Source organism: Uloborus diversus, chromosome 5 (assembly GCF_026930045.1).
Source record: "Uloborus diversus isolate 005 chromosome 5, Udiv.v.3.1, whole genome shotgun sequence".
Lineage (NCBI taxonomy): Eukaryota > Metazoa > Arthropoda > Arachnida > Araneae > Uloboridae > Uloborus > Uloborus diversus.
In genome coordinates this window covers 111,802,152-111,830,083 of record NC_072735.1, presented here as the reverse complement: position 1 = coordinate 111,830,083, position 27,932 = coordinate 111,802,152, and the positions used below count along the sequence as shown (strand labels likewise).

General features: G+C 31.2%; 1 protein-coding gene across 1 annotated transcript; it reads left to right on the top strand.

Annotated features, from left to right (window-relative positions):
• The first annotated feature begins 452 nt into the window (after nt 1-452).
• Nucleotides 453-24,119, top strand: LOC129221967 (gamma-secretase subunit Aph-1-like). The gene is made up of 6 exons (XM_054856365.1): nt 453-733; nt 10,485-10,628; nt 11,353-11,438; nt 14,866-14,988; nt 15,904-16,031; nt 23,870-24,119. The coding sequence occupies exons 1-6, from the start codon at nt 621-623 to the stop codon at nt 24,014-24,016; spliced, it is 741 nt and encodes a 246-aa protein (XP_054712340.1). The 5' UTR covers nt 453-620; the 3' UTR covers nt 24,017-24,119.
• The last annotated feature ends 3,813 nt before the right edge of the window (nt 24,120-27,932 follow it).

The following is a 27,932-nucleotide window of genomic DNA, read 5'->3' as shown; positions in this document are numbered from 1 at the left end:
GCACCACTGGTATCATATGAAGTCGATGATGTTCTGCCTTAATGGCTAAGCATTGTGTTCATGCGCGTCAGACCTCTAGCTTCCTTTTTGCTGAATGAATCGAGTTCCTCAATTTTTTTCAACAAATTTATTTCTAAAAAATTTGGTTTTAATAGTACTTATTCAAAAACTTGTATATTAATATTGTACTCGTAATTTCCTTTTTCTAAGGGATTATTTTTATTTCAAGGGCTGCGTTCGACGAGCACGACCGAGAACGACCAGTTCATCACGTGACAACTAATGATCACGTGCTCCAATCAACCAATCAACAGACTGGTTACATACCGGTAGACCGGTGAGGTTCGTCGAACGGAACCATCTAATTAAAAACTAACTTTTAGCAAAATGCAAGTGGCATTAGATGGAAGCCGAAAAAAAATTGTATCGTAGTGCCGTCACCGTTGTATGTGTGAAATAACAGATAAAAGTGTTGACAAGTTTTATTTTATAATTATTCACAAATTTATTTTCCATCAAAAGAAGCGGCTGTCCCAGTAATAATGCTTGTTTAAAACTGATTGATCAACAAAAAAGTGAAATATTTTTTTATTTAACAGAGCTTTGATACAAACTTAACAATGACTGTCATGGAGTTTTTCGGCTGCGCTATGATAGCGTTTGGCCCATCTGCAGCTATGTTAGCCATAACAATTGCCAGAGACCCTATACGTATCATAATTTTAATATCAGCGTATGTATAGTTTTCAATACGTTACCCATATTGTACTTTTATGTGATACTCTACTTTGTGTTGTCTTTTAATCTTTTCACCGCCAATCCATAAAAGATGTGAATTCGCTTGATTTGTTCTGTAATATATTTCACGGGCGAAAAATGTTTCATGAAATAATGTGTTTCAATGTGTCCACTTGCTTGAATCTGAAATTGTTGAAAAAAAAATATTTCTCTTTGTTGTGGTTATCCAAAATTAACCCTCTGAAACAAAATCTCTGCTGTCATCTTTATTTTGTTCTGTATTTCCGGATTTAATCCTCCGAAAAATTTGTTTGCTTTTGAATTTGAAGTTGTGAAAATCTAAGCTGATAAAAGTTATTTTTAATTGAAATAAACATTTGAATAAATGTTTTAAAATTCTAATAATTACCAGGCATGAGATATCTTATTTAAATTTTAATATGACTTGAGAAATTTTCTTTTTTGAAGGAGGAGGGGCTTTATTACGTACCAGAGTAACTCTTCTTTTTATATCCGTTCAGCTGCAGAACATTTATGATTGGGATGGGGTCATTTTTCAAGATTTTAAGGAAAAAAAATGTTTTTACCTCATAAGTAAGTTAGGGCTGGGCGATGCATTGCAAAAAAAAGGTGTAAATCTCACATCATTAAACCAGTTTAGAATTTTTCTCTAAACTAATGCTTTGATACTGCAGACTACAAATTCAAGCACAGATGTACAAACACCAGTTTCCGATTGTTACCGTTTTAATATCTAATTTTTTCACACCAATATTAAATTAGTAGTGTCAAGTTAATCTGGCTTAGCATTGAAGATATGAAGCATTCGGTACTAGAATCTTTTCAAACAAACTTTTCACAAGTGACAAATACTCTCTTTTTCCCAAAACATGCAGGAAATACAAAATTTTTAGCTCTTAACAGAAAATATGTATAGGACAAAGTTTATCATCTCTAATTAAAAAAAAGCTAAATTAATAGGGATATAAAATAGCAGACATGTGTTTTGGGATTACAAGGAACTCGTTTTTAAATGCACCAAAATGTGAGCTTATGACGGAAATGCATGACTTAGTTTGCATGAACTTATATCTTTTTGCATTGAAAAATAGGCAAATTGGAATCTCAAGTACTTATTGTTATCTTGCGCATTTTTCTTTATAGTTTTTTACTGGTGCTAGAATCAGAATAAGTATCTGGCATTTTTTTATATTATGTTTTCTTTGCTTGTATGTAAATCACGAAATTTAAATGAGCAAATTCAAGTAAAGCTTTAAAAAACAAAAAAATGTTTAATGCATTGCAATGTAAGTTTGACGATGCATCATGATGTAGAAAGCCCTATATTGCCCAGCCCTAACAAGTATAAATACTAAAATAGAAAACGACTATTTGTAAGTTAGCTTTTCAACATAAATCGATCATATTTAATTTTTTTTTGACATTCAGAACTTTCTCATTTCAGTAATTGTAATTATTAGTTTTTCAAAAAAGAAAGTCTAATATGACATGTGTATGCATTTGCATATGCATGTAATTAGGATAAAATTAAGCATTTTGTAATGTTGAAAAGCATGTGAATTCTGCCCTAGGCCTGTTGATGGTTCCCTCCTTTCAGGGGCGTGCTTAGAGTTTTCACAGCCCTGTGTAAAATTTGTTTTAGTAGTCGATAAATAATAATTTTTGTTATGTGTTTATTCTCCCCTGAAACATAACACGATGTAGTGTATCACCCAGCTATATAAGTTAGTTTGAGATTTTTATAAGTAATTACAAAATTAATGTGAAAAAATGACACATAATATGGTTGCAAAAAAAAAAATTTTGGAGTCCGAAAGAAATGTAATTGAGATGAAATAAAGGCTGGTATCCAAATTGCATTGTTTTCAGCCCGAAAGGAGGGGGGGGGTATGAAATATGAAATTGAAATCTATCTTCAGAACAATGTTCAGAAAAAGAATGAAAAATTTTGACCTTTTTCTGCCTTTTCATTTTGTTCTAAATAGTTTTGATTCCATAATGCGGCTAATTCAATAAAGCTGAATTTTGTTCTGTTTTTTGACGATTTGATTCATTAAAGCGGTTGACTCAATTAACCGATGTCCACTGTATCAAAGAGTCATTCTATGTCAAGTGACCTAGGTGTCCTAGCTTGACTACCTCCAATTTGAATGAATTTTGATGCCTTTGAAACTAACCTATGCAAATTTTCAGCTTCCTAGATCCAAATCCAGAGGATCTTGGATCTCCGAAAAATGTGATGCAAAATGGCGGATCAACTTTTTGTGCCAAATTGCCGAGTTCAGACTAAGTTTACTGAAAATTTTATCACACTGGAAGCTTGAAATTTTAGGTGCTTAAAGTACAATTGGCTGTTAATACATTCAAGTATTTTTAGAAATTTGAGCTCATTAGTAGGACTTGACCGATCCATCGGCGCCGATGGTACAACAATTTAGCCATCGGCATCGGCGGCCGATGCCAACATGCAGGAAACATCGGTTCATCGGCCTTAAAAAACATCGAAAAGCCGATGGAATTGGCCGATGTTTTGGAAAAAAAAAAGGACCTTTGCTCTTTTACTTTTTAATACAAAGTAAAGGGAAATATTATTTTCATATAGAATTGTTAACTTAAATTTCAGTATGAATTTCTATTTTAGTCACCTCTGAAAGCGTTTTTAATACTGCATTCAGGTACCAAACAAGTTAATTATTGCGTTTCTTGCAGCTGGATGAACGTATGTTTCTCTTATAAGACTCAAAAATGGTAATCTGCAGAAGGATAAATTTTCGCACGTGGGGTGTGCATACGTTCCTTTTTTGTTTTCGATCGGGTGTTCTGAAAAGCCTGTTTACTCATTTTTTGTGGCTATTAATTACTTATTTCTACGCAAAATTAATATAGCGTCTCAGACTGACGATCATTTGGCGATATATTGCCGAATTGGAGACTATGGAAACAAACATGAGATGGCAAAACCGGTTTTTGAGTTATTTTGTTAGATTCCCGTTGAAACGACGGTAATTTTTAATTTTTTGATACTTGTAATATGGATCACAGTAATGCAGTCTTTTCTGTATCGCTTCGGCGGAGTTACAAGTTTGAGGCCCGTCGAAATACATTTTTGGGTCCTATTTCTCTATCAAAGAAGTTGTAAAACATTTATCATAGGCATTTTTGTAACTCCTATGGTGCCCCTATGGTTATGGGGCCTCTCGCGCAACTGCAACATTTGCTATATTTTAAACCCGCCACTGCACGTCAAAAGAAACTCCGGTGCAAGTTTTGAAAGGGTTTTTCTGCTCAATGTTTATGATTATTTTGAACTCTCTTTTTTACGACTATTTTTTGAATTTCTGAGAACACTTGCGTGACCCTCCTCCCACTTTCTCAATTTCTGAAATTAAACTCTAGTTATACTTCTCAGTTGTTTAAAACTAACACCATTCATAAAATTAGAGATTTTTTTTTTTTTCAAACTTTATCTATTGTTTAGATTACTGTAAGAAATTGATTAAAGACGTTTTTGAATGGTGACATACTTCGGAAATCAAAGGGAATTTTGAATTTTTTTCTTTGGAAGTGCTAGAGTAGATTCACAAACTCTTCTGAGGTGTTGATGTACTAAAAAATGAGGCCGAAGTTGGGGCCGAAGTGTGACTTACTCCAAAATCAGAGGGTGACCCCCCTAACCCTCCCTCGTCGTTTCAAGCATTGCTTAAATATTTAGCCGTTATTTATTTTGGTCAAAAAATGTCATTTTGCGTATTTGTCATACTTGTTTCACCTATATTTTGTTATTAATAACGATTGATTTTTTTTATGTTGTAAGTAACTATTTTTATGTATTTATATAAAATCAATGAGTAAGTTGTTTTCGTTTTTTATGGAAAAGTTTCAAGGATTTTCTATTATGCAATTTTTTAAATTCAGAAAATTATTGGAAAATTGAAAAATTTAATTTGAACTTGTTTGTAAAGCTTCATAAAAGATTGAACAATCAAATTGTTCAGTATTATTTGTGCAAACATCAAGTAGTATATGCATTCACTTATTAACTTGGTGTAAATGTTGAGTTTGTTTATTGTAGCTGCGTTTTTAAGAGCGAGGTTCTTAAAGAACCTCACTCTTTTCATGGCTATTTCCTTTTACAGCAAAATTTATGTCACAGTTATAGCTTTTATGAGAAATGCAAATTTTTCTATTTTTATATGTTACCTTTTTTTGTTTAATTTGATGGCTAAAAAATGTCTACGTGCAATCTTTCCACTTTAATTGCGTAATTTGTTGACGGTTTCATAGTTTTATTCTTATGTTTTTTTTTTTGAATGATTAAACAACATAATGTTTTTTTAACTGTGTTTAATGTATCTAAATCCATACATTATTATAATATTACTGAAATCTTAGTTATATGTTCAATTTAAAAAAAAAAAAAACAAATCAACTGGTTAGTAAACAGTCTCTTTGTTTTTCTTTTTTTTTTTTTTTTTTTTGGCTGTTGTTCTTTTTCTTTCATCATACAGCAGTCGAAAAAAAAGGAGAAGCATAACTACACCCTAGACAGATTGTACGTAGTTCCAAAAGTTCGGGGACAAGATGTATAAAACCTTACCCAGAATAGTTCACATTACCGAAGCACATCCACCTTCAAAAGGTCACCTTGAGGCACTATGTACTTCTGCCAGTGTTCATATAACTTTTGGAAACACTCCTGCAAGCCATTTTTCGCTACCTTCTATGATGCAGCTTTATCTTCTCCTGAGGGAAGAAAGCGGTGTCCATGCAAATGTTTTTTGTTTTTGTTTTTTTTGCTGAGAACAGGTAAAAGTCACACGGAGCTAAGTCCGACGAAACGTTACGTTATTTTTTGTCATATCAGAGTATTGACTAATCAAACCGTGCATCCTCAACATGAAAGTCGCCTTCTTCAACACGATGAAGTTAAAGCAGCAGCGCAAGAGGCCTTACAGGAGGTTGCGAAAAATGTCTTCAGGAGTGCTTCTAAAAGCTATTCGAACGTTGACAGAAGTGCATAGTCGTTCAATGTGACTATTTTGTAGATAGATGTGCTTCGGTAATGTGAACTATTTAGGTAAGGTTTTATACAACTTGTCCTCGAACTTTTAGATCATACTACGTACGTATGAGTTTTCAACTTGCTGTTTCATAATGTTTTTGAGTGACGCAAGTTTACGCGCATGAAGACATCGCAAGAGAATTTGCGATAATTAACTGAGGAGGCGTTCAAACTGGATATTTCGGTCATCTATATGTTCTTAGGCACATATGCATGTACAGATGTGCCGAAAAAAAATTATGAAGTTTAAATTGGGTGATCGTTAAATAGAATTTTAGGTCGAAATCTGATTTTTTTTTTGTGATTACAATTCCTTATTCGTAGAAAGGAAGTAAAGTGAAATGAATCAATGATCCTTTAAATCCCTGACAATCTTATCAATTTATTTCTGTTTGATTTTTCTTTTTGCCATCGGCCATCGGGCATTTGGAGGAAAACAATCGGCCATCTTTGAACAATCCGCATCGGCCCATCGGCCAATAAATGCCATCGATCGAGCCCTACTCATTAGACTATTCAAAGTATGTGTGTCAACTGGTAAAAAAGTGTATCGGGAAAATTTTTTCCTGGATTTTAGGTTGTCATAAAATCTGAACAAAAATAATTCAAAGGTTTCTACTACATGATTACATTGTAAAAATACTTGTTTTTAATGGGTTACAGTTTCAGAGCTTAAATATCTAATTTCTAAAAGATATTGTCATCCAAAGTGGCATCTATCAAAACCGTTCAAGTGAAAAATAGCTTATTTTTAAAAAGCTGTAGCTCTCTCAAGTTGGTCACCTCGCATCTTCTTTTTGTTAATACAGTAGAAGACCGTTATAACGCACACCTTGAGACCAGAGCTTTTGCGTTGTACAGGTTTTTGCGTTATATAGATCATTTCACAAATTTTGAAACAAACATTCAGAATATATCTACATATTAGCACTTCCGAATGAGTTTTATCTGCAATGAGTATTAAAGCACCAATATTACAATTAGTTATTCACGAATAAATATGTTTCACAATCAAAAGAAAGTGCATTATCCTGCACTTCTGCTAGCTTCATGGCTCGCATAACAGCTGCATTTTCAAGAGCCATCTTGTATTTTCTGTTTACTATAAGTACAAATTTTAAATTTAAAAGCTTTGAATTAAGATGGAAAGATGAAAAACATGCAAAATTTAATTTGCCTAACCATTTTTATGTTTGCAAAGCAAACCAGAGGGATTTTTTAAACTTCCAAAACCTATTGTTTACTTCTGAAAAGTTGTGCGGTTTATAGAGAATTGCGTTATATAGGTCGGCGTTATAATGGTCTTCTACTGTATCATTAGAAAGGACAGATTTTTTCTTTCAAAAGAAGTTTTTTCTTCGATGGCGTTCTTTTGAATAAGGATAGAAAAATGAGTTTGAAATTCTATCTGTCTTAACAAATTGCCATGTTTAAGCTCAGTTTACGGGAAATTTTATCACACTGGAAGCCTGAAATTTTAGGAACTGAAAGTAATTTTGGTGGTCCATATGTTCTAGTATTTTTATGAATTTGAGTTCATTAACTTTTGTGTAGCACGTATGCAAAGTCGCAATTAAACACAGTGGAGAAACTTCTTCCTTTATTTTAAAATGTCATAAATTCTGAATAAGAATAATTTGAAAGCTCTTACTTTGTAATTCAATTGTCAATATACATGCTTTTATTGTGTTATAGTTGCAGAGCGTAAATATTGGTTTTCTAAAAGATATTGGCATCCAAAGTGGCTGTCAAAATCATTAACATGAAAAATATATTATTTTTAATGCGCTGCAGCTCAAGTTTGTCCCATTGCATCTTCTTTTCATTGATACCATTAAAAAAAAGATATTTTTTTCACACAGAAATATTTTATTCTCTTGTAATATTGCAGCGGCCCCTTAATTTCAAAATATTTTAGCGGCCCTGTGTGGCCGCACAGTTTGCCACCCCCTAAGCAAGGCCCTGCCTTCTTTGCATGTCTGTGTATATAGATTGATTGAAGAATGAAGCCCTAGCAATAAAGAATTACCTAGTAGGATATAGTAAAATCTCACTTCAACAAATACCAATACAAATACAACAAAAAAATAAATGTTTAGTTCCATTTTAATCACCATTCACTTGAATTTCTTTACAAGGAAATTCCTGTTCCAACAAAAAAAAATTGTGTTCTCTTGAAGTTAGTCGTAACAAAATTTTTCTGTGGGGTATATGTGCATTTAATCTGTGGGTCCAAATGTCCTGTGTCTCAGTAGTTGAGCTGTTACCCAGTAGCGTAACTAGGGGTTGGTAGGAGTAGCTCTCGCCAGGGGGCAGCATTTCAACTGTTTAAAAAAAATAGTTTTTTTTTTTTTTTTTTTTTTGATCATAGAATTTGAAAAATTCTTTAAAAATATGATTTTAAAAAAAGCAAGAGAGACATACATAACATCCATTGAGAAGGAACATTGGGCATCATTGAACACAATTCTAAAAAAGAAAAAATGAAAAAAAAAACGATACAGCCTCCCCTCTATATTTGTCGAATTCACTAATCAAAATGTCCCCCCCCCCCCCAAAAAACTGTTTTGGAGATCACAATGACTTCCCATGTGAGCGACCCTGTGGGGGGGGGGGGGGCTGAGCAATTTCTTTAGTTTGCCAGGGGTGCTAGACCCTATAGTTATGCTACTGCTGTTACCATGGGTATTGGAGACTGAAAACTTGGTTCCTCTCCTACAGCAACATGTCTTAATTGTGGCGGTGAAGATACCTGGTTGTGACATCTCTTGATGGCCAAACCAGTCATCAATCTGCCTACTAGGTACTCAGACCTAGATAACATAGACAAACGTGCAAGTGCTTATGTATTAATGAAGGTATGGGCAGCCAAAATATCTATTTATCACCACTGAGTTAACTCATGGTTGGCCGGATTGGACCCAATTGGGTTGAACCCAATGGGCTTTTAGAAAAAACCCATTTAAAAAAATCCATTATTTAGCCCACTTTTGGGTTTTTTAAGATTTTCTGAGAACTTTTTTTTAAAAAATAATTAATTTAAATACTTTTACAATTTAAACTTCTTTTTTATTTCTTCTTCACACTATGCAATGGACATAAAAAATGGATTTTGAACTTTAATAGTCTTTCTTAACTCTTAAGGGCATTAAAAAATGCTTCAAAGATTTTAAATATATTTAACTTTTTCCTTCAACTGGTCAATAAGGAACTCAAATTATCTTGACTAAGTCCTGTCACGTCAGATTTTCTCGGTATTTGCAAATTGTACAAAGGATACTACTTTAGCTAAAAGGCTCTCATGTGAATTATTTTCTGCAAACCAACACGTCACAAAACTCGAATAAACAAGGTATATTTTTTAGAAATTAACAGGTTTTACAAATGGTCGGACAGAAAACGGAATAGGATGTACAGTATTTTCATTATTTTACGAAAAAGTTTAATATTTCTTACTCTGTACACAGAAATAGAAAAACAGGCAACATAAAATTCAAAGAAATGTCTTGATTAAGCTGGAATTCAATAAAAAGGGATTTAAACTACTTGAGGTTCTACAGTAGTTTTGCAAAACAAAATGAAATACAATGAAGTAAAATACAAAAAAAAAAAAAAAAGTAATTATAAACAAACAATAGATTTTATCACTCCAGAAGTAACTTTGCCTTATCTGTTGGTAATCATGGAAACTAAAAAAATCTGAAACTTCACCATTCTTGAATTTTGTCATCTTTTATACCCTTCTTCAGAAAACGCTGAATTTTCCAGCTTTTTTTATCAAGACAATTTTTGTGCTTTGTCCATATACTTACAATATGCTACGAGTACCCCACCTTTCCCCTAAAAAAAGACAAAAAAAACCCACATTTCTTTTTAAAAATCCAGCTTTAGTTGGGTTTTTTTTTTGGGGGGGGGGTTATTTAAAAAAAACCCTGGGTCCATGGGCTTTTTTAAAAAAAACCCGGGTTTTTGCCAACCCTGAGTTAACTAGCATGAATTTTCGTGTGATGTTGGTACATGTATTTGTACATGTGTATATTGCATCGAGTTCAAAGCCAGTATCCTGCAGAAGGTAAAATTTCATATCATCGCACCATAACAACTGTGAGATATCTAATCTCAGAAACAACAGTTAAGATATGTTACTGTTGTTCTGAAGCGACAATATGCATAGTCTGTGTAGGCTTCAGGATCTTGTTGTGCGCCAACTTGGCGATGTATCGTTAAATTGGGGATAAAAGTGAGATGCTGAATTCTTGGTTCACCCAATATAGTGGCATTCAATACAAAACAAGTATAATGCTACAGTTTATTCAATTTTAATGATACAGAAAAAAGAATACTATTTTTGTGCTCAGTAAAATATTTGTAATGATTTAAAGAGGTTCAATCTGTAAATATAAAAATTCTGCAACCTTCTGATGGAGATATTGGGAAATATTTTTTAATCTTTCATTTGATTATAATTTTTAATTTTGAAAATAGCCGACAAATAATCTGCAAGTACCGAATTTTTTACAATTTTGAAACTTATTAAATGAATGCAGCTTGTTATTATTTAATTATTTTGCAACTGAAATTATTTTTATTTGTTTTTTCATTCTTTGTTTTTAAAAATATAATTTCTATGCCTATGAATATGCCTACACATCTTTTATTTCAGGGCCTTCTTTTGGTTACTATCATTATTACTATCATCTATACTTTGGAATGCTGTGGTTCCCTTAAGGAAAGAGCTAGCTTTTGGTGTTGTGTTCTCGGTGATTTTCCAAGAAGTTTTCAGATTTTGTTTCTACAAATTACTGAGGTATTATATCATTTTTTCAACTTATATATTGGAGTAGTGAATATTTTTGCAGTGACTTAAATTTAAAGTACAAAATCATAATTTTAGCCTACATGTAATTTTTCTGCTAATTTGTGGAATTTCACTTTTATGTTTGTTCTATTTTTATAAGCTAAAAAGTAGGAGACAAAAATTTAGCAAAAAAATACCATGCTTGTGCAGGGGTAGGAGTTGTCCTAAAATTTCAAATTTTGTCCTAAAATTCCTAAAACTTTCATTATTTTATTCCTTACTTGCTCAGAAAAAGAAAATTCAACCTAAAAATGAAACTTTTCGTGATGATATACCCATATTTTAGAATAAAATGAACTTGATAGACCCTAAGAAATTTTCTCCAAAAAAAAAACCTATGCTGCTGCTGCTGCCTTTTGACCACTTGTCTATTGTACTAAATGTAATTTTCTTACAAAATATTGTTTTTTATCTTTATCAATGGTAAGTCTGCTTGTTTAAGCATTTCTCTTGCCTATTACCTGTATATGTGGACTTTTAATTCTTTGAATTCTCTTTGGTTCAGTTGGTCTACATATATGAGGTTCGACAGTATTTTTTTTTAATTCTGAAATTGAGATAGTTTCTACATGTTTGTTTTTTAGTGTATTTGCTTTGGGGAGTTGACTTGGTTAACTTTATTTTAATGACGAAAAGTATTTTCATATTTCATTATTAAAGTTTTGTATTTTAGGAAAGCTGAAGTTGGTTTGAAGAAAGTACAAGAAGTTGGTGCAGACGGTACTGTTGTGTCCAGTAATAGAAGCACTTTAGCTTATGGTAAATTTTTTGATTATATGCACATAAATGTATATTGGGAAGAAACTTTCCTCAAGCGCTTTTTACGAATAAATTCTGGAGTTATTGTTTTTTTTTTTTTCAAAGTAATTAGAAATATGCATGGATGAGTCACATATGAGGCATTGAGAAGCAAAGGGATGTAAGTGGACATTTTCAAGTTTGAGTAAAACGCATTTAAATATAACATCCTAGGTAGGCTTTCATTGGAAAGTTTTTCTAAATGTGCTGTATAGCAGCAACTATCAAGGTTACTAATCGATCAACAAGCTCAAAGAAACTCCATTTCGGATTTGAATTGTGACCGAGCCATATCGACTACTATAACCAGACTTAGGACATATCACTTAAAGGGGATGAGGATTTCTGCAGACGGATAGCATAGTTACACCAACTTTTGTCCTCATTGACTAGATGACATCCCACTGTCTTGTCAACACATCTTCAGCTGTCCAGCAATCCAGGCCAAATTTTTTAACATCGGCTTAGAAGACCCAGTGGACCTACTCTATACAGATAAGGCTGTCGAAGTTGCAAATGCTGTCTACGACAGCTGCAGAGCCATATATTTACACATTATTATAGACAAGACATCATCACCAGGGCTACTTGTACCATTTCGTGCCCCAAGACAGAGGATAGGTTCACCTACCATGTGTACTGGTTATTTCCAAATTTGTAAGTTTGCCACTTACATCCCTTTGCTCCTCACTGCATCATATGTAAAACTCTCATTTAATACAATAAGACAGGGTTTCTTAAACTGGGTGCCAAGAAATAGGGGCAAGAGGTGCCCCGAAGTGTCCGTGTTACTACTATATATCTTAGGTGGGTTTGCCAAATAAGGTCATACGTACCAATAAAGTCATCCCCCCCTCCCCTTTTTTTTTGATGCAGTATAGTAAAAATTCTCTAGATCGTTATTTCGTTATCAGAAAGTGTATCTGATAATTATGCATTATCAACAAGTAATTTTTAATAACTAGTAAAAAGAAGAGTGATGTAAAATCCACCTGATCTTATTTTGCTGTTAATTTTATGTCTGCATGGTTCACTGCTGTTTACTAGTATTAAAAAAGTTGCTTGTTGTTCTTCGAGTCTAATTTATGTAGTTGACGAATTCACAACGATAAATGTTGCTATTTATTGTCATTTTTCCTGTGATTTGATAACCTCAGAAAATAGATTGTTGGCTGTTGAAGCAGTGGTTAGCCTTCTTAGCTCTCCAGTGTCCTTATAATATGATACTGGGCTATCGAGTGGAGGATATGATCATATTCCGCATATATATGCACGAATTGTACGCATGGGTGCCAAAAGAAAATGATGAATTTTCATTTGCCCCTAATAAATGACTGGGCTTTCTTTCTCCTTCCATGGAAGTAAACATGGAATTTTTGATAATGTTTTTAAAGGCTGTCAATGTAGTTTAATATTAAAGACTCTTTCAATTTGTTTTAGTTTGATGGTACTTTTTGGCATTTTTTGTCTTCAATTCTGCATGAAGTAATCTTTGCCCAGAGTTATCACTATAAGGGTTCACATTCCTAATAAGGATAACTTTGCTAGGCATGTGTTTTCAAATTTTGCTCATTTTTACACCAAACTTCTTTTTTTCCTTTGGTTATTCTTAATGAAAGTATGCTAAAAAAGTTAAGAATAATTTGCATTGACATATGATCTACAGATGTTTTTTGATTAAAAAAAAGAGTTCTGACTTCCAAAATTGGGTCTTATACTATATATAATTTTAAAGTACTTAATTATTTTTTTTCCCGTATAGTAGAAGATTTATTTGATTATTTTTTTTAAACAATTGTTTACTCTCTCTAAGAAAATTGTTAAATTTGAAGAACAGTTTATAGCTAAAATCAGCAAAAGTGTTGATCCTTATGTAGCAATAAGTCGCAAGTTTCATTAATTTCCTATCAAATACATGACATGCAATTGCAAAACTAGTATTCTATACTTTTTTGCAATGGTGTAAAACTGGTGTTTTATAAAGTAAAATACTGGTACTTTCAGTATTTGCCGTGAATAATCAGAATTTTTTCGGTTAAAAAATTTCTAATTTTACTTATTAAATGCCTACTAATCTTTTAATTAAAGGGGAAAAATGCATTACTTATATTATCAAAATCAATCTTTTTTTTTTCTCGAAATTTGGATTCAAAAACATGAATAAGTAGCGAATCAATCAATAGATCATTGAGTATTTTCATTATTGTGTAATGTGATAAATTACTTTTATGAACTTTTCATAATAATGCTGTAAATTTTGTTCCTTCGTTGAATTGTAATACTATAATAGTTAATTTTACCTTTATTATTTGACTAATGGTAACCACACGGCTTTGCCCATAGTATAAAATTAAAAGGTTTTTTTGGTTAGCCTGTATATTAACAAATAATGTATGGTGAATTTTCTCACCAATTGGCTTGTGCCCATGTTACGGTTCCACGTTATGATAAATTCGTAATTTACTTGTCCATCTTATGATGATTTTATTCTTAAAATTGGAATAGAAAAAGAACCACATCAAATTTTCGAAAAATCGCTTCGAGGTGCACACCCCCATGCTACAAACTAACTTTGCCAAATATCATGAAAATTGGCCGAACGGTCTAGGCACTATGAGTGTCACAGAGATCCTGACAGACAGACGTTCAGCTTTATTATTAGTAAAGATTCTAATGTTATACATTATTATTATTATTCTGCTCTTATTGATATTTGATCATTACATTTGTTCCTTCATTTTATATTTGTTCGTGTTGCAATTGTTTATATTTTTGTAGTTTACTCCTTTTTGTAGAAACAGTTGATATAGCAATGAACAATTATATTTTTGTTCCTTTTTTGAAAAAAATTTCTAATACTGATATCCCAGTACCACAATTTTTTGAAATACTTAATAAATTGTATTGTGGTCCAGTATACCATTTACCAATAGCATGTGACACTAGCTCATGATATTAATCATTTTAAAAAAATGTTGCCTAACTTCTGTACACTTCTACTATCGAAATCAATGGTAGAAACATAGTCATGTCTCCTCACTTTTCATACAGGCAAGAAATTATCTTATAAGAAAAATAAATAAAAACTTCTATCTCCAGATATTATTCGTTAAATGAGCTTAGTCTTGAAATGTTGTGAAAAATGTTTTTCCTTTTTTATTTTTCTGTGTTAAAAAAAAAAAGCTACATTAACACAGTAATGGTTAACAACTATTGCTGTCGAAATTGCTGTTCAAACATTAAACAATACAGCATAAAATGTTTTGAATTGTGCACAGGTTCTTAAATTATTTGAATTTTATGAACTTTTTCTTTATTCTATCACTGAAAGAATGTTTTCTCTCTAACTTTATTAATCGAAATAATTGATTAAAGGTTTTGCTTTCAGTTGCTGGCCTTGGTTTTGGTTTAATGAGTGGCTTGTTTTCACTAATAAATGTTTTAGCTGATTCAGTTGGTCCAGGAACTGTTGGTTTATTTGGAGATTCACATTACTTTTTTCTCACATCAGGTAACATTTTTACGCAACTTTCTTTTTAGTAAGTAAAAGAATAATAATAATACAAAAAAAAATGTTCATTTTTAACAACACGATAAAGTTTTTAAAATTTATAACTTTTTTATTAAAATGTATTATGCTCTAATCTAAGTCTAATCTAAGAAATGTCTATGATGCATTAGAAAATATTTTTATTCAATTTTTATTTGACGTGCAAAAGTTTTTCATTCAAGTTATTGCACATACTCACTTCTTTTTTAATTTGCACATAAGTCAACCTCCTCATGTGAAAATGTTTAAAATTTCATTGTGTTTTTGAAAATATACTTAAAAAAAAAGAGAGAATAGGATTGTTTACGAATCAGAGATGTGTGCTTTTTTTTTCTTTTTAATACCTACATGTGTTGATAAAAAAACTTTTATTTTTTGATTTTCAAACCCAGAAAATGATTTAATCAGATTTCTGTCATAAATTAAGTTTGGTCAAAATCTGACATTGCTTGTTGTTCCTGCAAGGTACAGAATCATACACTTGCGATTTACGCTCTTTTTTGCATGATTCCAACAGCATAAATCTTGTCTTGTTTGGAAAGTAAGCATCTGTAGTATGGCTCTGATAACATGATGCTTGACCTTTGACAAGCTTATTTATTCTTGGGTTAAATGAGGAAACATTCACTGGACACAGTTATTGCCACAAAGCCAGTAACCATTATTGGCAACTTACATCCATTTTATCAAATGGAATAGTTTAATGCTTTGCATATTAAGAGTCATCTTACCAGAACCAGACAGTAGTTTACTTTAAAGTTATTCCTAATATGCTAGTTTTTAGGAAACCTTTTTTCTTAAAATGTGCTTATAGCTTGTCTAATTGTTAATTCTTTATTTAATTTCATTTATTTTTTTTATCTATTTTCTTTCCAGCATTCACTACTTTAGCTTTCACTCTACTTCATACTTTTTGGGGAGTCATCTTTTTTCATGCATGGGACAACCATAGTTATGGAAAAATTGCCTTTGTATTTGTATCTCATTTGCTAGTTTCTACTTTGGTAAGTCATGATTAAGATTCAGTGGATGATGATTTTTTGTGCTATTTTTAACCCTAGCATTTTGATGAATATTTGAAATAGAGTTTTTGTCAGTCATTATTCACAAAATATACTAGAAACATTTTGCTTAAAAGAATGTCTTGTATTACAAGAAGCTTCAAGGTTGAAAAACTAATTTTTGATTTGGGTTATTTTTTAGGGATCAGGCAGCAATATGATACTAAATTTTTTATTTAGCCTATCTCAAAGGTGGGTAAAGTATCCAACAGCTGTTGTAACTCTATTAATAGTGCATTGATGAATTGTAAGAGGTTAACTAAAAATTACTTGGACAGGCTTTAAACTTCTGTTTTCCAATAATGCTTGAAATACTAAAAACAAAATAAAGAGCTCTTTTTTTTTTAATTTAAATGTATGCATATTGTTGGAAAAACTGAGAGCTGATAATGATAGTTTTTTTTATATATTGCTATGTATAATCTATTTTATACAAGATAGATTGAAAGAGGTACAGGGTTTTATTTCATATTTAAGAGTTATTTAGACAATAAATTGGTTCTTAATGGTAAACTGTAAAAAATAATATTAATATGGTTTTGTAGAGCTGTTTAGCAATAAGCGTTAAAAGTTATGTGTTTTGGGGGCATTTATGGGGTGCGCCCAATACAAATTAGGATGAAGTATTGCAACATTCAATCATCATGATGGAGGATTTTAACTTCCCAGGAAGTGATAGGAATGCTTTTTTTTTTTTTTTTTGCCCTAGTAATGATAGAGAAGAGGCGTTTTTGAAACTGGTTTGTGACTGTTTCTCGATCAAGTTGTTACCCAACGAACTCAGCGTGATACAATTTTGGATCTGGTTTTATGTGATGGCCGACTTTCTGTTTCAGGGTTGAGTGTTGGGTATTGTATTGAAAATGTTGTCCACGGCACGCTGGATTATATTTAAAGTTAACAAAGGTGAAAATTGTAGATTTGTACCTAATTTCAGAAATGCTGATGTAGTTGCACTTGCTACAGTTGAAAAGAGTTTTTTCCTCAGAGTTGAAAAATAATTATGTTTGTCTTCAGTGGGCACAGTTCAGGGAGAAAAGAACAATTAGAGACTACATTCCTTTTAACAAGAAGAGAACTTCTGCAAAAGTATGATACATGCATTCTCAAGGAAGGTAAAAGATGCTCTAGACCATAAACAAGCTACTTTTTATCAGTTAAAAGAAAATAATGTTTTTTTAAGGCTGGGGATAATTTTAGGATTTAATAAGGGTTAAGAAAAGAATTGGAACAACGGATAATAGAGATAATATTGGTAGGAATCCTAAGCAGGGTTTGTAAGCTCCAGGAAAATCTGGAATTGTCAGGGAAAATGACATAGTTAAAAATGTCAGGGAAATTTCCAATTTTGCCCAAAAAAATTATTTTTCCAATTTTTTTCCCTGGGAATTTCGTACAACTATATCTAATCTTCGTTTTTATCAATGTTTACTGAGAAAAATTGTAAAAGTTTTGAGGCAAAATAATGCTGGCAATTTAAACAAAAGGGGGCATCCCAAAAAAAAAAAAACTTCTGTGGACGCCATTTTTGTCCCTCAATAGTTCCCTAGGGAAAAAATTCCTAGAGTGAACAGAAATTATGCACAAACTCACAGGAGAGAAGACAATTTACTGCTTCTGAAGCACAAGCCTTTAGGGTTGATTGGGAAAATCTTTTTTTTTAATCAAAGTCTTTTCAGCTACGTGTGAAACATAAATGCAAAATGTGCTGCAATTTTATTTTTTTTTAAATTTTACTTTAAATAGGAGGTAGTGAACCCTGTGGCAGAAAGTTACCAACACTGCGACATTGTCGCAGAATTAGAGAGAGTTTGTGCAGAAAGATTTTGTACCAAGGGGGGGGGGGGGAAAGGGAAAGGGTAAAAAAAGTCAGCAATGAAACCTTTCTGCAGAACAATACCAAAGGATAGCTGTTTCACAGTAAAAATGTAAATCACTACAAATTAAGGAAAAGGCCTGATTTTCTGCGAAAAATAAAATAACTGCAACATTTAACAACAAAAAAACTTTGGTGAGCGCCAAATCGAGCAATCATTGATGACCGAGGTAGTCCGATATGGCATGGATAAAAACCAGTTCTAACGAGAACTTCTCCCCACATTGAGTGATTTTAAAGCAACCTTGTGTTGATCAAAGAAGAGTGGTTTCGCATTGGCTTCCCAATGCACATGTTTGTTTGTGTGAAAGACTTATGCGGACTTATTTTGGAGCTTTTTTTTTCACCTCTGTTGAAAAATTAATTTAAGCCCTTAAAATATTTGCAGTGTCTTAGGTTCAGGGTTCGTACAGGTCATGGAAATCCTGGAAAGTCATGGGAAAAATTTAAGCCAATTTCAGACCTGGAAAAGTCATGGAGAATTGAAATTTTCAATCAAAGTCATGAAAATTTATTTAAAGTCATGGAAAAATGTCCTGGGTAAAGAGAAAACAACAGTAGCTCAAAGAGCATTACAAATTTTGAGTGATTTAATGCACATAAAGCTATTAAAATCTTAAAATTGGACACACTGAATTTTGAAATCTCATTGCATCCACTTCTGTAGCAGCCGCTCATCTTTTTTTGCAATGTGATTTTACTGCTTGGACATCACTCATTTTGCATTTACCATTGTTTTCAACACTTTTGATATTTTATATTCTGTAGTAGCAAACTTTCACATTCTTGATTTTGCCATGCCCTGTCAAAATAACGCAATTAAATTGCATTCTAGTTGATTTCCATCACTCGTAAAAACTTCATTATTAAACTTATAAGACTTTATCTTAATTTGTTGAAGGTTTTGGAAAATAAAGATCTTTAGTCAGTCGATAGTATACAGAAATGGGGAATTCTAATACCTACTCTAAAACAGTGTGCCCAACATACGGCCAGCAAAACGAATTCATGCAACCCACTGCTACGTTCAATGTCGTTAATCAAACACTAAGTTCTGGAATTTCTAAACTTATTAATTTATATGTATTTGAAAAGGTGGATTTGAATCAAAAGATTTATTCACTGCGGAATGTGTTTTTTTTTTTATATATAAATATCTGGTTTAGAAACATGAATTTACTAAAGAATGGCTTTACTTTAAGGAACCAAAATACTGTCAAGTTATGTGGATGATTAAATGCACAGTTGATACTAAAAGGCAACTTTAGTCATTACTTGGAAACTTAGTTAATGACTCATTCAAACTTTGTCTCATTCATTATCATTCTGCCTGTTTATAAAAACAAAAAAAAAAAAAAAAAAAAAAACTGTTAGACATTTAAGCATCATTATATTACATTCACTGTATTTTTATTTTACTTAATTTTAAATGAAGAAGACAATAATTGAGATTTTTAGGTTTACACATAATTTCTGTGTCCACACAGTTCAGGGGGGGGGGAGCCCCCCGGCTAATGCTCATTTCCGAAAAAATTGGCAAGTTTTTTTGTTATGTAGTAATATTCTCTTAATGTAACAAGGTCATGAAAATGTTTATGAAGTCATGAAAAAGTCTTGGAAAAGTCATGGAATTTTTTTATCTAAATAGAGTATGAACCCTGTAGGTTGCAGCAACAGAAAACTTAATAAATTGTGTGGTATTTTGGACTGATCAATTGTTATTCAGGTAGGGGTGCTTATATGAATAAAAATCTTTTCTCTTTGGAGGAGTTTTAGATTTTTTTTCTAAATGCATATTCTATTTAAATTCTTTTTTCTTTGTACGGAAAGAGAACTTTTGTTTGCTCCAATACTTGATTTAAATTCTTATTTTCTCATGAGAGAGAGGACAAGGTGGAATTTCTTTTTTTGCGTTAAATGCATTAATTTTACTTTAAATTTTGCAATAAATTTTGCTTTAGTATTTTAATAAAATCCTATTTTCTTCTGGGGGATCGTTGAATTTTCGATCTGTTCTGACTAAAATGTGTTTTTTAATTAATTTTCTTTTGGGAAGGGGGGGGGGATATTTTGTTTATAATATTGTGTATTGCATGTATTAAGTTTTTTTTTAATGGGAAGGTGACCATTTTTTCACCAAATCATTCATGTTTTAGTTTTTTTTTTCCTTCACACTAATGCATATTTTAATTAAGTACATTTTCCTTTTGGGGGAGATAGGTATACTTCGATATAATTGTGTAATTCATATTTTAATTTAGTTTTTTTTATGGGAGGAAGAGAGGTTATCCTTATTTATTTTTCAAATCACATGCATGTTTTAATTTGTTTTTTCCTTTGGGGTAGGGTTTTCCTCCCCAACTGTAATGCATATTTTAAATAAAAATTATTTTTACTTCAGATCTTATGTCTTGGAATTTTGAATAGATGTTGCATCTGTATTTTTCTGGTATTAAGAATTACAGATAAGCGCTTAAGAGATTAAGACTGAAAACTTAAATATCAGAGTGGCATCTCTGTTTAAGAAATCACTTGCTGCTATAACATAACAATTTACATTAGCATTACATAAATTAACATAATAATTTACATTGCTTTTGGTTAGATTTAATTTTTTTCTCTGCTTACCAATTGCTGTTACCATGGTGTTAATATTTTTAACCATATAGATTTAGCTAAAGGTCCCTGTTTTTTCTCTAGCAAAAACTGAAAATCTCTTGGAAGCCCTGATACTGAGCTATAATGCTTTTTGTTTTTGTATAAATGAATTGACTTAAATAAGAAGTTGTGCAAAATTTCTTAATAAATAAATAAATTTTTCACTTTTGAAAAAAATTGCACTTAAGTTTTGTTAGTTCATTTTTCACTTCACTGAGCATAGCTACTTTTACACAGTTATATGAATCGGAAACAAAAAATATGCATTAGTTAATGCAGAGTCATAAGACATTTTCTTTTTTTCTGACTAATGTTTAATATTTAATTAGACACTTTTAATGTAAATTAAAACTGTTACATTACTTATAATTTTGTGAATATAAAATAAAAAATTAATATTATATTAGTTTGTTACATTAATCATTTATTAATACATCATAAAAATATAGTACATAACTTTTTGGCTATTTTTAATAATAAATAAACAATGATACTATGATTAATTTCATTTTTAACGTTGAAAATACTGTAGTTGAAAAAAATAAATATCGAAAATATCAAAATATCGAAATCATGATATTTTCAAAATAAGTATTGTGATATTTTTTTTTGATATATATCATGATATATATCAACTGCATGATATATATCAACTGATATATATCCGCAAACCCTGAAATCCGACCTTCTATGCTAAAAACTGACTATTTTGTCTTAATTGTAGTTTTTTAAGGATTATTAATTATTTATAACAACTTTTATGCTATAAATTCAAAAATCTACTTATTATCTTTTTACTTAGTCACTATATTTGGTCATTTGCAAGATGGAAGTAGACATAAATTTGCAAAAACATAATTGGATGTTCATCTCAATGTAAACTATTGAAAGTAAATGTTCAATTAATTTTGACTTTTTAAAAATTAATTATTTTCTAAAAAAGAAAATTTTTGATATTAAAGTAAGCATCCTTTATGTATGCAAAAGAGAAAAAAACTGACTATTATTGGCAATGGCCTATGATCGACGAATGTTGATTTTTGTTATTATGCATTATATGGTATGCCCATCGATGCAACAATTTAATCATATTTATACTGGAAAATAGCTTTGTACTTTGCTCAATATGTTTCGTGTTACATACTAATAAGAAAATAAAAAGAAGAATTGTAAATCAAAAGCGGAGAAATATTGCTGCACAATTACAGGATAAAATGCTAATATGCATGACATGTAGCATCAAAGAAGGGCTAAAATAAGTTGAAAGTACTTTGTTTTCGACAAGCAGTAAACAAATAAAAACAATTTTGAACAAAATGTTAAAACAAAAAAAAAAAAAAAAAAAAAAACTTGAGACAAAAAATTTTAAAAAATCAAAGATTTTTTAAATTTTAAATCTACAAGTGGAAAAGTTTCAGTTCTTAAGCATTGCCACTTTAAACAATTTTGATTATTTTGAAAATATTGTTGCTTAAACTTAATTTTGAATGAAGCGAGTAGCTTGGAATTTTCTAAAAAATAACCTGGAAAAGTCGGGGGAATTTTTTTTAACCATAAGTGTATGAACCCTGCTAAGGTTTTTGTTTATACAAACTCTGAGAAAGCTTGTATCAGTTCAGAACATCGACTGATAGATGAGAGTGAGAACTTAATTCTAAAGGATAAGGATATTGCTGATCTTTCTAATGCCTTTTTTCTAGTATGTTAAAGAAAACTGCACATGTGTAAAACCCAAGCTGATGAACAGCTTGAAAAATTTGGGTTTTCTTGGGAAATATTCATTTTATTTGAAAATTGAAACTAGTGAGACTTCAGGGCCTAAAAAGTTTTATTAGAATGTTCGGAGGAAATAGTGTGGGTGTTAACTAAAATTTTTCAATGCTTCTTCTAACTTGGGGATAGTGCCAGTACACTGAAAGCTGGTAAGCATAATTTCGCTCTTTGAGGAAGGGCCTAATAGCTGATGCAGGTAATTATAGACCTGTGACTCTATTGTATGAAGTTTGAAATTTTTTTAACTGATCAAAGTAAAGATTATGCTTATTTTGCAAAGTAATGGTCTGTTTATTTATTTGCAGCGCTATTTTAGGTGCTATTTTTGGAGGGATTGATGGTGTACAACGAATTTATTGTTTTTTTCCGATAAGGTTAACATGACTTTAGATTTGAAAAAAAAAAACCTGTGTACTTGCCTGCCCATGGTTGCTATGGAATTGGCAGTTAGGAAAAGTAGATTTGAATGAGGGATGAAAGTAAAAACTTAATGCCAGTGTTTTTTTTAGTTTCAACATAACTTTGCTTAATTTAGAGGCTTATACACATCTACAAAAGCTGGCATCCCTGAAAACTAAAAGATTCATCCATTTCCAGCCTGTAATTCAGATGTTCACCTTTCCATCTCAGACAGTAGATCTACTGTGTCCGTTCAGATCAGGTCTGGATGTATAAATTTTGGGCCCCCGCAAAAAGTCAGCAGGGCCCGTAACTTCCTACTGAATCTACACCACCAAGTGCCATGGACCCCTTTAGTACAGTGGGCTCCCCCGCACTTCAGGGTCTGTGGGTATGTAGATCCGGGCCTGGTCCGGGTAATTGGAAACAAAATTACAGCCTGAATTGTGATGCGTGTCAGCCTCAATTTACAGATTGACACGCTTCCGTTTCAGCTTGTAAACTACATGTTCACCTTTCCATCTCAGGCAGTAGCTCTTCTGTGTCCGTTTGAGTAGTTGGAAAAAAAAAATTACTGCCTTAATTGTGATGTGTGTCAGTCTTAATGTTGAGGTTGACCCACATCTGCAAAAGTTGGCTGAGAGTAACTGCATGACAAGTTTGACCTTGACTATTTGTCAACAAATGAAATCCCAGTTTTCATTCAGCTCATTCTGTATCAATTATCCTATACAACTAGGAGGCAAATGGAAGCAGCTTTTCTTTCCCCACTTTTAGAAGGATGTTTTAAAGATCCTTCTAAAAGTGATTTTCTCTTCTAAGATTTCTCTTTATTTGGGGGGGGGAGGTACTCTGTAGCATTTGAGGTACTGCATCACTGCTTAAGGAGAAGTACCCTTGAACTAAGTATAACAATCATTTTTCCATTGAGCTAAATTTTGAGCCAAATAAGTAATTCTTTAAAATAATCTGACATGGATGATTTCAATTTGAATTTGATTAATTTTCTTTAGTCATGTTAAAGACACACTTAAAATGTGCTGCTGTTGAGTGAATCATTTCTACTTTATTTCAGACTTTGTTGAATCCACAACGTCACTACTTGGCATCTATAATACCTGCGTATATTGTTACTGTAACTAGTGGAGTTTTAGCGTACCAATCTGCTGGAGGTTCTTGGAAAAGTCTTCTAGCGTCTTTCTCTAATAAAAATACTAATTGATATTTGTTAACATAATTGCATAATTATCTACAATGGAGTTTTTTTGAAACTCAATATCGAGCTCAACGATTAAATGATGGTCATTGTGAAGCTCACATTTGTATGATATATTGCGCCAAAGCTTATTTTTTATTGATACAAAAGTTAAATATTCATTCTGTGGTATATGAAGTGTGCTCATGGTTTAGAATTCCTGCCATATATTTTGTGGAAAAGGACTGAACTATGGTTAATGAGAAGAGTTCGAATGCGCTCGTTAAGTATTATACTTTTTTTTTTTGATGTTTTTATGTACAAATTGTTTTATCGCTGGTCTTTCAAATGTTGAACATTTTATTGAAATGTGGAGGAAATGTTCCATTTTTATTGAGTTGAAACATGTTTTCAGTTTTTGTTTTTTATATTTATTAATTTTATACTTAACTGTAAAGTTCAAAGAAAACATAAAATCTTTGAATACAAGGCAAGATGTGGTGTGTCTTTATTTGTAAAAAAAAAAAGTTTTTTTTTTTTTGGACTTAATGTTGAAAAAAAAAACCACACCTTTTTTTTTTGTATTGGCTGACTTTAAAAATAAGCTGAAAGTTAGGTGTTTGATTGCAACAATATCTGACAAATGCTTATGACAAAAATTCGAATGCTAGGTGTTAAGATAAAAGCTTATCTTTTTTTAAAAAAAATCATTCTCAAATGCTGAAAAATACTTGACCTTTCTGGAAAAGTTTTAAACTGTTTTCTAGGGGTGAAAGTTTTCAGTCATTTGACTGATATCTGTTTTTAAAAGTTGAAACGATGCAACTTAAAAGCTGATGAGTAATCAGTAACATATTTTGTTGAGAATAAGGTTTTTTAAGTATAAAATGCTTCACTCAATGCTTTTATATACTTAAAAACTAAATTTGGGACACATCCCCTTCCTATGTAAAGAATTTGCATTTGAGAATTTTTTGCCCCTGCTGTTTTCTTAAAAAGAAGACTTTTAGCATTTGCAAGAGAATAACTGAAAATTTAAAACAAAAGGAATAATTGTATTAATTTTCCTTCATGTGTGGCAAATAAAAATCCTTGGCTAATGTTGCAAGTCGAAATATTTGTTGGGCAGAGTAGCCGTTTTCTCATTTATGAAAATATTTATAATTTAGAAAAAAAATTTTCAACCCTTATTTTTATAACACTGTTTTGTCAAAGCTGTTTGGGCTATTACTTAAATAATAGCTTAGGTGATAACACTTTAATGAAAACTTTACAACCAATTCATGTTTCTTATATTCTTTTTATGTTCACAAACAAATCAATGATCAGTAAAAAATTGTTTCACACTTTTGTAAGTTTTTTATCTGTAAATATTTCTGCATATTGAATTGCTTTTCATTTGACAGTTTTGGACATTCTGCATTTTTGTATTTTTAGCTTTTTGTTTTCTTTAAATTATAGCATGTTTTATTTCATGCAAAGTTATTTCATATTGGTTTAAAAATACATTTATCTCATTTCCAACATATTCATCTTTTCAATTATTTTAAATTAAGCTTCACATTTAAAAGTTGTATTTAATATATAACTTTTAAACTCTTATTTATTGAAAAGCTTTTGCTATTTTTTATGTTTTTTATATAAAAGTAGTTACATGCTGTGTGGCACAAAGTTTCTGCTCAAAGTAAATACCTTACATCAAATTAAAAATATGCTTTCAAATTTTGATTCTTGCCAAAAAATATCACATATCATTCAGTTTTAAAAACAATGAGAAAGTTTTTTTTTTCTTTTTTTGGTTTTCCATTGCATCTTATGAGATTGTGAAAGAGATTTTCCCTTTAATATGCTACTTCTAGATTGAGAAGTGTGCAGATACATAGTTATAATGAAATTTTTACTGCACTCTGAGGATTATCAAATGGCAATATAGGTTTACTAAAGTTCATGCAGGTTTTTTTTTTTTTTTTTATAAAAATTAATTTTATATATCTAGGAGATTGGTGAGCACAATATTTTTTTCTTACAAAAATTAATTTTTTATTTTATTGATGAATCAATTGTGAGTTAATTACTCTTACTATCCTAATTAAATTAGTTTCACAGAATTACTGCAGACCAGAGGAAACCTGGAATTGTCAGGAAATTTTATTTCAATCCAAAAAATTATTAGTTCTGTCAAAAACCTGAAAAAGTGTGACAACAGTTACTGCAGACCAGAGGAAACCTGTAATTGTCAGGAAATTTTATTTCAATCAAGAAATTATTAGTTTTGTCAAAAACCTGGAAAATTGTGACAACAGAAATATCACAGTTCAATCTATGAAAAATAACTAAAATTGATTTTCCTTCTGTCACACCTCCGCAACATTTTAGAAAATACTTCACTGTTATGTTGTCCCATCTAGTTATCACTAAACTTGATACATAGAAGCATTTTCTTGGTGAGATGTGCATAACAAATTAGAAACTTAAGTTGTAAAATTTTTCCAAAGAATTTTTATGTTTTCCAAACCTCAAATGAACATTATTTTCAAAAGCATTCCATTCTTTTCATTTAATTGATGTATTTTTCTTGAGCTACAATGTTTTGTGCTACTTATTATTATCTATATTTATTTATTTATGCAAAACTCCTAATCGGTGTAAAATTAGTTTGATATTATCAGCTAAATTCTAGATTATATTGCAATTTGTAAATAACTTAATTCAAGCTTTTGCATACATGTTTAAGGTATTTATTTTATGCATCAATAAGTGGACAATCACTGAAAAAGAAACAGTATTTAATGTTTATAGAACAATTTTATATCTAACTTCAATATATATCCACCACTGAAGTAATGAAAGTTAGTTTTATGCTGAAGTTCATATTTATTTATAAACTGACATTGCAAAGATTGGAAGTTTCTATTTAGTAATTATCAGGCATGTAGTACAGAAAAAAAGTAAAGTAGTGTTCAAATATGAAGTAGGTATTTTATATGTTAATGAATGAATGTAGCGGTACATTTTGGAAATGATGAAGCTTCACAGCAAATTACATTTTCTTCCAGTTCTATATTTTAACTTGGAAGCGACAACATACAGCAAGACCTCCACATTTCAAAATGCATCATTTAAGTGATATTGATATTATTTTTGTGCATTGTGCAGTTTATTACACCCACCACTTACCCATTCTAGCAACTTGTATGTACAGTCAACTCTCTATTACACAAAGTCCCAAGGGACCGGCTAAAACCATTGAGTTATTGGAAGTTCCTTTCCCAATCTTTTCAAGAATAGTTTTTATTTTCTTTTTTAGGAATGATGCATAATTGGTAGACTATAACACTTATAGAGATAAAATTAATTATTAGTACTAGGAAATATTATTCTTACAGAGAATAAATTTTATTAAGTTACTTCAAAAAAGAGAATTTTTGACTGTTTCCATTTTTTTACCGCATCTTATAACTTCATTATGTTTGTATGTCGTAGACCAGATTTCTTTTCTTTTGATATCAGTTCGTATTTCTTTTGAATGTCTTTTTGTCCTTAAAGCAGATTATTCGATTCATCCAAAAAATAAAACCTACTTTTTTAAATTTTTGCCATAAATTTAAATCAAAGATTAGCCAGCAGTAAAATTTTAGGTTGTCATTCAGGAGAAAAAGTAGCCCAATCAGATTCTTCTCACTTCGTAAACTTGCAACACTATGTGCATAAAGGAGCACTATTGCAAATAAATTATCTCTTTCACATTAGCTGATAAGCAAAGTAATGTGTGAAAGGGGGGGGAAGGATTTTATTTCTTTTTTTTATGCATAAAATGAAAATAAAGCACTTGTAAAAACTTCAACTTAAAAGGAGTACATTCGAGATATAGAGACAACTTTGTGTTGAAAATACTATGTTATTTTAGGACCGAATGAAAATTTTGGGATAAAGGAATATTTGC

Excerpts from the sequence above, each read along its gene's own strand:
- LOC129221967 (XM_054856365.1), top strand. The coding sequence starts at position 621 with ATGACTGTCATGGAGTTTTTCGGCTGCGCTATGATAGCGTTTGGCCCA. Across the intron at positions 734-10,484 it reads ATCATAATTTTAATATCAGC|GGCCTTCTTTTGGTTACTAT; the intron begins GTATGTATAGTT and ends CTTTTATTTCAG. Across the intron at positions 11,439-14,865 it reads TAGAAGCACTTTAGCTTATG|TTGCTGGCCTTGGTTTTGGT; the intron begins GTAAATTTTTTG and ends TTTTGCTTTCAG.